At 47.7% G+C, this 10,787-nt stretch overlaps 1 protein-coding gene across 1 annotated transcript; it reads right to left on the bottom strand.

The window, feature by feature from the left end:
• Positions 1 to 793: 793 nt before the first annotated feature.
• Positions 794 to 4,348, bottom strand: LOC123398917 (protein indeterminate-domain 14-like). The gene is made up of 3 exons (XM_045093356.1): positions 3,657 to 4,348; positions 3,061 to 3,463; positions 794 to 2,159 (listed from the first exon to the last, which is right to left on the bottom strand). The coding sequence occupies exons 1-3, from the start codon at positions 3,790 to 3,792 to the stop codon at positions 1,214 to 1,216; spliced, it is 1,485 nt and encodes a 494-aa protein (XP_044949291.1). The 5' UTR covers positions 3,793 to 4,348; the 3' UTR covers positions 794 to 1,213.
• Between the last annotated feature and the right edge of the window lie 6,439 nt (positions 4,349 to 10,787).

The raw sequence follows: 10,787 nt of genomic DNA, 5'->3' as shown, positions 1-10,787 counted from the left end.
GGGTGGTGGGTGACGACGGTGGTGCGGCCCTATCCTAGCATGGATCTGTGTCCATTGCTTGGAGATGGACTCGCGTAGGTGGAGGTCGTCGTTTGACGTCATGGTGGCATCGATGGCGGAGGCACCTGCCAAGGCTGGTACCTCAATCTGATATGAAGATGAACGAGTGGAAGATGGCGGCGAAAACACATGTGAGTGCGTCAGACCGGTTTGTGCCCCGGACCCGGTATATGGCTCGGTCGGGGCCTCCGACTTTAGATGTTAGGCTTAGATGAGAGGTCTGGGTATTTGGTCGAGCTTGCACCCCTTCATCATATAGATAGGAGTAGCGGGAGACGTTTGCCAAGATGGCGGATTCAGGCATATTGTTGTACTACTTTGTAAGGTCTTCGAGAATAATCAATGAAATGTCTGTATGATCTCCGAGATGCAGAGGCTGGGGTCATCTTTTTTTTCAATGTTCTCAATCTGTCATTGACGCAACTTTTCTATATATGTTTAATGCTTGTTACTAGGTATAAGTAGCATGAGTTTTGATGTGAAGCATTCATCCAAAGCAACTGTGAGCAGCACTGCGGCCCATTTTGATTCAGTGCTCACATTTACACCCACATACAAGTTTTAGTATAATGAAACATCATGATATTTGTGAATTTATCTTCATCGGATGTAGGCGTGTGTCGATATGTGGGCGATTACAGGAGAGTGTGTTCGGATGTGTATGCGTGTCGACGTTTGCACTTCGGCAACATGGTCCAAGTTAAAGAAACAAATTCAAAAACAAAAGAAGAAGGAAAAAAACAACGATCAGTTTTACTTGACTGAATAAGTTTGTCCGAGAAAAACAGTGTAAAGTATCCTAGTTGGTTAAATATTTCCAGTTGCATGCAACAGCTTGTCACAATAAAGGTGGCATCTTCATCTTGGTGACTATACCTGACCTTTACGAGTGGCATCATGAACTCTCCCCAGCTGCGCTAAATGATTTTCCAGCAAAATCCAACGGGAAGCAAACAAGCGAAAGATTCCATGCACGTCGCAATTAGCTAGGTAGCTAGCCATGCTTAGCTTTCTTCTGCAGCTCGATCAGAAGACCCAAAACACTCCGGCAGCATCTAACTACACCACGCCTCACCGTGGGCCAACCCCGCCGGCCGTCTCGCCGGTGAAAACAAAAAGCAACTCAAAGGTGGAACAAGATGGCTTAGCTTAGCTAGACAGTGTCCATCGCGGCGTGTTGTTGGCGCCGCCGCATGCCGTCGAGGATGAGGGACTCGTCGACGTTGTCGACCTCGACGTCGCCGCCCTCCGTCACGTAGCTGCAGGCTACCTCCGAGGACATGGCGGCGGACGGCCTCGTTGCCCGGAACTTCTGGCGGCAGCTGAAGCAGGTGATCTGGAGCAGCGTCGCGTTGACCTGCCGCACGGCGTGCTCGCGGAGCGCGTGGGCGCGGCTCAGCTCCACCTGTGCCTGGTGCCGCATGCGCTTGGCGGTCGCCAGTTCCTGCTCGGCCAGCTCTCCCTGCCGCTTCGCCTGCGCGCGTGCCTCGTCCGCGGCGGCCTTCTCCGCCATCGCTCGCCGCAGCTCGTCCCGTGCCTCCTGCATGGCCCTGGCCGCGGCGCCACCGCTGGGCTCAGCCACGTCGCCCCTTCCACGGTTGTCGCCGCTGCAGAAGCCTATTGAAAGCTGCAGCTGCATGGCGGCGGCGTCTCCGTGCGAGATGGGCGCCGGCGGTGTCTGTGGTGCTGCCGCGTACCATGACGGCGCCACGCCCAGAGGCGCAGCGACGCAGCCCGTGCTGCCGCTGGAAGGCGGCATGAGCTGCAGCTCAAGGTTGTGCCCACCACCGCCGGCGCCACGGCCATCGGGCGGTGGCGTCCGCGGCGACGGCACCTGCTGCTCGAACCGGTGGAACGCGGCGGCGTTCGGGCTGCGCATTGCCGCGGCACCGGGCCAGGTCACGGCGCTGATGACGACGTCGCTGGACGGGCTATTGCTGGACGCTGTCCGCGACCGAGACAGCGACATCGCCGACGGCGGCGCCTGCTGCTGCGACAACGGGGCGGCCGCTACTCCACACACCGGCGCTGGCACGGCCGCCCCCGCCTGCGGGCAGCCGGCGGTGCACGTGTCCTGGTGCTCTATGAAGCTCTCCACCCTGCACCACATTTCGACGCGCCCACCCATCAGTTATTAGTTAGAGAGAGGGCCGTCGACCAATAATCACATCGGCGATCGATCACAGTCAGTTAACAACCTCTAGTACGTAACAACTACGTATGGTCAAGAGGAGCATGAACTACTACATGGAAGAGAGAAAAAAGAGACTTTATTGCATGTGGTGAGAGGAATTTATGTTGCTGGCCGGCCGCGGCCGGGTCCAAAGGCTTGGATCTACTACACATGGAAGAGGAACCGCAAATGCGCACCAGTGCAGTGACTTGTGAGTAGTATTATTATATGGCGATCCAGGCCGGCATGGATCGTAGGCAGCGATTGTCAGGTAGCAGCAGCAGTAGGAGGAGTATGAGATTTTGGCCCCGGGCGGGCTAGGTAGGCTAGCGTGCGCAGATTAAATAGGAGGCTGCTGCCTGCCGCTGCCGCTGTTGCCTTTGCAGCTCGCGTCCGACGACGGACGCAGAAACAAATGCGCAAGCAAGAAACCAACGGAAGTGTGCGCACGCAGACACAGGGAAAGGGGAGGGGCTGCTCTGCGCTCCCCCTCGGAAATTGTGCCCTGATCCGCACCCTCCGATAAAGAAAGGAAAAAAGAAGAAGAAGTGAGCCCCAGCCGTGTGCCGTGCTGCAGAGAACAAAGAAATCCTTTGGAGAAAGAAAGAGAAAGAGAAAGAGAAAGAAAGGGGGGAGAAATTCATCCACCTTTCTGTCCCGGCCGCATTGAATCGGATCGAACCGGCCGGGAACTGCTCTACCACTCTAGTAAGCAGCTTGCTTGTTCGTCGTAAAGAAAGAAGAAAATGCATGGATAATGGATTGACTTAACTAGTTGGATGAGTTGGAGGGACTAGGGAAGAAGAGAGGTTGATAATTTTGCTTACCGGGAGAAGACGCGGCCGCAGTCGCAGGAGTGGCCGCGGGTGCCGCAGGTCTTGAGGTGGGCCTTGTAGTCGGAGTGGACGGCGTAGGCCTTGGAGCAGCGGCTGCACGCCCACTGGCGGTGGCCGCTGTGCTTGCGCCGGAAGTGCTTCTTGATGCCGACCAGATCGCCCAGGGCGTGGGAGGGGTCGTGGTGCAGGCAGCTCGGCTCCGGGCACACGAAAACGCGCTTCCGAGCCGCCTCGCCGGCCTCCCGCTTCAGCAGCTTCCACGGCACCTTGTGCCGCCGCCGGTGCATCTGCAGGTTCTGGTCGCGCTGGAACCCCTGGTTGCAGATCTCGCACACGTACCGGTCCGACTCCAGCAGCGTCCGCGGCGACAGCGACACCACCTCCGCGTCCGGGTCTGCCGCCACATCCATCCACACATGCAACATCAGCGTTAGTGCTACTACTCTATTTCCACTCCACCATTGCCGCACCGAGCTTGTATGCCGCCGCACCTATCATCTCTATAGTCTATACACGCTGAGACTACATGAAACAAATCTTGGCAGCCGGACGAGCATGCAATTGGACGCGATGGTGCACGTACGTACCTGGTGTTCCGGCCGGCCGGCGTTTCCTCTTGGTTGCGGGGGAGCCAGTGCTGATCTGCAACGACGACCCGAACGGCGGCTCCGCCGTCTCCTCTTCGGTAGGCGGCCCTGCCATCGGCACGCAAGAACCCAACATGGCTTCCTTGAGAGAGAGAGAGAGAATCCTTGCTTCCCTCTCTCGCCTGATCAACAGAGTCTATCTACACGATGCAAACGGAATGCGTTGGGCTGCCTATATAGGGGCGGTGGGAAGCCGCGGGGGAGAAGAGATCAACCAGATGGGGGAGAGTAGTAATGAGAAGGAGGGGGTAATGATCTACTAGCACAACAGCGAGCGTTTGGAAGGAAATAAAGGTGGAAAGGAGGGAGGGAGGGGGGAGGGAGGAGGGAAGAAAGGGTCTTGGAGTTGGCTTTTGTGAGCTGCTACAGAGACAACACCAAAGGAGGAGAGAGACGAGAGGAGAGGAGGGGGAGGGAGGAGGCAGGCAGCTTTCCACCGGCTTTAGGTTTCAGCAGCTTTCTTTGGGATTATATGGGGAGAGAAGAGGGAGGAGGGAGGAGGGGGAGGGGAGAGCTGGAGTTGGTAAGTACTTGTGGGTTTGTGCCTTAATTGTCCTTGCAGCTGAGGACAGGGGGAAGAAGAGGAGGGGAGCGAGCGAGGGAGGATGAAGATGCATGGCTGGCTGCCTGGCGTCTCAATAAATTAAGGGCTTTTTAAAGGGAGTTTGCATAGATGGATGGATATACGTTTGGGGTAGCTTGCAATCGTTGTCTAGCTAGCCACGCACAAAAGAACAAATGCTAGAGTGTGTGTGTGTGAGAGAGAGAGAAACGGTACAGTGAGCTTTAAAATACTACTACTATGGCTTCCGCAAAAAAAAAATTACTACTACTATGGGATGAACTTGTACGTGCACTCGCAAAAAAAAACTTGTACGTGGATGTATTTTTTTTCTTGCTTCCGTTATTTGGGTTTCCATACTTCCGGCATGCAAGGGGTATAATCTTCTCCAACATAACCGTCATATGCATAGGGATCGGTTGCATCAAGTGAATCTACCCTAAAAAAGGGTGATTCCATTCCACAGTGCTCCATCAGGTAATACTATACTGCATGCTCCATGCCTTCATCTCGTTGCTAAATATAAGTTTTCTTCCAGTTTTTATTAGAAAACTACATACGGTATATATAGACATTTATTAGAGTGGATTCACATATATATTTTATTCCGTATGTAGTCCTTTAAAAAAATCTTTAAAAGACTTATATTTAGAAACGGATGAGTAGATTATAGCAAACGGAGCCCGCAATCAAACTGCAGAGTTTTTGAGTAGCTATTTAAGTCATGCATGCATCCGCTGATCCTTAGTTGCATCCTTATATTTGGAAATTGGAATATGTTGCACCATTTCAGGGACAAACTGGAGAACATGCTATTATGTAAAAATACTTATTCCAGAGCTCTAGTAAATAATTAAGGCAATTTAAACATGGTAATACATTGTATACTTGTAACATTTTGTATAGAAAATAGTGGCACCTTATGTGAACACAATTGGAGGCTATAGCTATTTATTCAGATCATATACCTCTCTTAATCTAGTGCACTAAAAAACACCCTCGAAGAAAATTAAGTTGTATATGAACATTTGTGTTCATTGTTCTCTAATGACTTTTTTATCCGGGGGAATCAAGCTGTTGACCTATTTATTTGGTATGCGGCGATAATAATTATACTTGAAAATGTAGCTACTTATACAATTGAAACAACTCTGCATGTATGGTCAATGATGCGAGCTTATAGTACGAAGTAAGATAAATAAAATAAAAAGGAAATTTATATTTTGTACCCTTAGTTGCGACCTTGTGATAGTATTTTGCGGAATGCCGGAAATCTTGCAACATTTTACCCACTTACTCGAGATCTTGTGGCGGATTATCCAATACTATTATTTCCCCGAACTAATGACACAGATTCATTTGCCAGGAAGATAGGGAAACTTGATGGATAATTAATTCCTTCCTTTTTTTGCCAGTGTCTGTACAATATGAGATTATATCAATGTGGTGCATTGGGCCGCACTGTTAATGAAAATTGACATAATTTCTAGATTTGGCTTAATTTGACATCTTTTTGGAAAAATAAATTAATATGTGCTGGCTTTATTGACCGGCTACGCTGTTCTAACAAGTTGGGGGTGTTTGTTTCCATGGATTTTTTGATGTAGGGATTAAAAAAGTCTCTTTTAGTCTCATGTGAAACAAACAGGATGGACTTTTAGGGACTAAAAGAGGGTATTTGGGACCAAAGAAAGAACTCCCCATGAGAGGGTCTTTTGGGACTTTTTTACACTTTTTCCAACAGTGCCCTTTCTTTTGAGCATGGCATTTAATAATTTCTACTAATACTTTACTAGAGATAACATGGTCTTTTTTCATGTCATTTAATGACATTTAGTTCATGTTTAGTTCATGAAAACAAACAAATAGGGACTAGAAACTTTTTAATTGGGACTAAAAAATGTCCCGAGACTTCTGAAACAAACATGGCCTTAATCCAGCCATAAATATTTTCAATGTGGTGAGACATATCTCCTGACCTTGAGCCCTTGAACTCCTGCCTCGTGGGCAGGCAACCGTACGGGCCATAAATATTTTTACCAGGCGGTTACTGTTTGTACCTTGACCCATGGTGTGCAATTAAAGAAATAAAACATGTTTGTGTTCTTGACCCATGGTTGTGTACCTTGACCCATGCTATTTTGTACCCTTAGTAGTAGTATGATTAAATTACACTGTGCTCAAATCTCAGTGTCCTGATTAGCACCCTGAATGTGCTATCTTTTGTCATTCTCCCGAGAAGGATCCGAGCCTGGTGGTAGATAGGAATGATTGATTTGGAAGCTTATGCAATTGATTAGCTAGATTGTTTAGATTATAACTAGTTAAGATATTTTAAGCCGTGCCAGTTAAGTACGTTGCCGCCAAGCTCCAAATGGAAGATCTTCTTGGTGCGCGAGGCGGACCAAGTCTGTTTTGTTCGTACATGACCTATAAGTATTTGGATTTCTTAACTTGTTTGCTGCGAGTTTTTCTGTTCTTTTTCCAAGATAGCCCTTCCCTGATGGAGCTACTCTGGCGTGAATTGTCTCCTCTTTTTTCTTCTTTCCCTTGAAATGTTTTTTAAAGGGTGGATGACCCACTGCCTTCGCATCTGCACACATCCATTTTGTTAATTATTTTAAATAGATGAGTGATAGGGTCTTCATGCGTCGATCAAAATTTCGGCCGATCACATGGCGGATGTTTCATCTGGGCACGCAGCGTCATTGGTTCCTTCTTCCTACCTTCAAACAACGAGCAATTCACAAACGCACAACCTCCCGTTCGCCCCACACACGACGTGGTCACTGACCCCCACGTCCTCCATGTGCGTCGACGCAGCTCGCTTCCCTTCACCGCAGCTCGCTGCACCTGGCCTCAGCTTGCCGTCCCCATCGGCATATGCCCTCCCAATCTCATTGTCATTTCCCCGCGCCACCGATCTGTCGGGGTGCAGCTCCACTAAAAACCTAATGGGGCTTGCGGGCAAAGCCGGTTCTAGCAACTCACACACCGTATCGGAGCACGGTGTCGCCGCTTTTGACTCATCGTCATCGTCAATTTTCCAATACTATGTTCCAGCAAAAAAAAAACAATCTGAGCAACAAATAAAACAAAGAAAGGTCGATTGAAGCAAAAAATTAGCCACTTCCAGCAAAAGAAATGCCGGATCCAGCAAACACGTGGACCTTGGTTGCCGGAAAGTAGCAAAAAAATTTGGCCGGTGAGAGCAAAAATAAAAGACGGTTCCAGCAACTCGCCACCATGGTTGCAGCTCCCCTCGTCGGAATGGTCACCATCCCCGGCATGGTGACCCACCAGGTTTGAAGCATGTCGTTGTGTCACTTGCAACTCGTTGGACACCCGTTGTAGCTGTCCGTGCCGGTTGCAACTTGCCATTGTGAGGTTGTAGCACCGCCACATGTTTTTCACAACTCGCTGGCCAAGCGGTGGTAGCTTGTCGGTGTGACAATTGCAAATCACTGAGCCACCAAATGTAGCACCCGTCCGTGCTAGTTGCAGCTTGTTAGCATGATGTTGTAGCACCCACTCCATTGCTGGTTGTAGCTCGCCGTCCCTGGATGTAGCACGTGCCCGAGGCAACTCGCTCGCGTAGTGGTTGTAGCACCCTCCCATATCAGTTGTAGCATCACCGCAGGAGGATTCCCACCATCCAAGTTGGCCATTCCCAACATTCAAACCGGCCGCTCCCAGCATCGACGCTTGTAGGGTATCGTCTTGCGGCGGCAGGTAGTTGTGGTTAGGTGCGTGCAACAGCAGCAGCGCTGCAACCTACACGTGATGGGCTGAGGGTGGGGGATAAGGCGAGGTGCAAGTGGGGAAGACAAGTAGGAGAATAAAAAGTCATGAAAGGAATAAGGTCGGGTGAAGAGTGGTTGTGGGCACAAAAAAGGTCAATGTGATGCGTTCAATCCATAAGGATCCTACCCGTAGCACGCGTTCGACTGAATCGTCCGGCCGTCGTGTCGATTGTATATGTTTCCCTACAAAGCAATAGTTAGTATGTCTAAAGCGGTCATTTTGGAAACATTTGTCGCTACTCCTATCCACTTGATGAAGGGATACTGATAGTCTGAGCCAAATACCGAACAGACCTCACACAAAATCCTAACATCTAAATCTGGATGCTCCAACCAAGCCTCTTTCTGCGTATCGGGCACACACCTGTCCGGCGAACTCTCACAGGCCGCTACTGCCATATTCCATTGATCCATCTTTAGAGAAGGTACTGACGCATAGACCTTGCCAGGCCTACTGACGATGCCACCACAGCGCCAAACAACGCCACCTTCCTTCCTTGGGAGGGCTGAACCGTCATAATTATGGATAAAAATAAGAGGGAAGTTTTCATCTCATTTTATGAGATGGAGCCGTCACCACCTCCCGCTCTTCCTTGGGAGGGCTGAACCGGAGTCCGTTTGGGGATCCGGAGAGGAGGATTCGTCGTTGTTATCATCACCAACCCTTCTACATCAACAATTCAATGATGCTCACCAGCGGGAGGGAGTAATTACTTTGCAGGCTTTCTAGAAAGTGATGGGATTGGATGAGATTGATCATGTAATCGAGTTATTTTGATAGGACTTGATCCCTAGTATCCACTATGCTCTAAGATTGATGTTGATATGACTTTGCTATGTTTAGTGCTTGTCACTAGGGCCCGAGTGCCATAATTTAAGATTTGAACATATTATGTTTTCTCTCAATATGAAAGTGTTTAGATCCTATCTTGCAAGTTATATGCACCTATTATGTGCTATGATTCACATACCCCAAGGTGAAAATAATTGGAATTCTTTTAGGTGATTGTCGTAGTTTGAGGAGTACATGTATTTACCATGTGTTAATGATTTGTTGTGGTTATCTATTAAAAGGAGGCCTTAATATCCGTTGGTTTCATTATGGACCCCGCTTCCACAGGAAGGTAGGACAAAAGATGTCATGCAAGTTTTTATTGCAAGCACTTATGACTATATACGGAATACATGCCGACATTATATTCATGAATTGGAGCTAGTTCTATGTTACCCTAGTGTGTAACTATTACATGATCAGTGTCATCTAAATCATTATCCGTCACCTGTCCACGAGCCCATGCTTTTCATATACTAAATCTTGCTAAGTTGCTATTGTTGTTGCCACTCCACTACTGCGGGATGGTCCAAACACGACATATCAAATAGAGACCCTTCGACGAAACTGTGTGGGATGCATCAATCGCACACAGTATAGTTCAAACTTTGTCGCCAATAACGTGAACTGTGTGTGATGGAGGACCCAAAAAATACGATTTAGAAAAGACTTACGTGTGCGACTTGTGCCATGCATTTCTTCCATCTGAAGTGTTTGCAATTAGCTAAAATAACACAAATGGTTAGAGAGATCGAGATATGTGCGATAGAGGACATACAGTTCACTACCATAAATATTGTGCGATGATACAACAGAACACAAACGATTCGTCATGACAAGATGTGTGCGATATATAACAAACAAGTGAGTAATCAGAATCATGTGTGAACACCATAAATGATACAGATGATTGCTGCTAATAACCCGTGTGTGTTGTGGTCAAACGCTTGCTCGTATACAATCGTCAGCAATTGCTGAAATCATCACCGACGAGTTTCATAGTTTAGTCCATGTGTACTGTTATTTACTCTGTCTGCACAACATCTATGATGTGCCTACAGAACAACAACATATGTACTTATAAGAACATGATTGCATAACCAAAAAAGAACACAATGCCATTTCAAATATTTTGTCACAAATACCAAAAATATTACAAGGTTCAAACTCCAGCATTACAAGGCCCAAATTCAAAGATTACAAGGTACAAACTGATATTAGAATTCAAATCCAATCTTCAGAATCCATGGCATGAAATGTTTCTACGGAGGGATCAGCCACCGAGAAGTCATATATTGGATTTACAAAATGCCTTCCGAATAATATGCCATATGAACTTCCAAAATGAAAATCAGCTTATGCAGAGCCTTTCCCATTCCGCTATAGACGCCTTCGTTCATCAGCAAACCATACATTGTGGCCCACTAGATATAGTGCAAACCTCGTTTCCTTGAGCACCCTTGCTTTTTGAACAAAGAAACTAGTGAACTGAATGTATGGATTGGTGCCTCGGTTCTTGTTCAAAGTAATTTCTGTGTTATGGAATTCAAGGCATTTGATGGGATTTTTATATTGCACCACTTTTTGCACTCCCAGTCCTACTTGTATCTGCAAATGTAGACAACATATTAGTGCCTAGATGCAGTTTTGAACACTACATGCCTCTTTGATTTGCAGGATTTATAACATACACTAATAGAGTGGCATGCCATCTTCGATCGTTCATGATTAACATCTAAAAATATATGTATTAAAATCCTCCATTTTTTCTTTGGAAATCATATATAGTACATCTGTCATTGTAGTGATGGGTAAAAGCACCAACAAATTGAACTCCGTTGTGGTCAACAATTAATAGGAAAGGCACATCACCT

Source organism: Hordeum vulgare, chromosome 5H (assembly GCF_904849725.1).
Source record: "Hordeum vulgare subsp. vulgare chromosome 5H, MorexV3_pseudomolecules_assembly, whole genome shotgun sequence".
Taxonomy (NCBI): domain Eukaryota; kingdom Viridiplantae; phylum Streptophyta; class Magnoliopsida; order Poales; family Poaceae; genus Hordeum; species Hordeum vulgare.
Note: the sequence above shows the minus strand (reverse complement) of the source record. Positions and strands in the feature narration are given on the sequence as shown.

Excerpts from the sequence above, each read along its gene's own strand:
- LOC123398917 (XM_045093356.1), bottom strand. The coding sequence starts at position 3,792 with ATGTTGGGTTCTTGCGTGCCGATGGCAGGGCCGCCTACCGAAGAGGAG. Across the intron at positions 3,464-3,656 it reads CCGGCCGGCCGGAACACCAG|ACCCGGACGCGGAGGTGGTG; the intron begins GTACGTACGTGC and ends ATGTGGCGGCAG. Across the intron at positions 2,160-3,060 it reads TGCGGCCGCGTCTTCTCCCG|GGTGGAGAGCTTCATAGAGC; the intron begins GTAAGCAAAATT and ends AATGTGGTGCAG.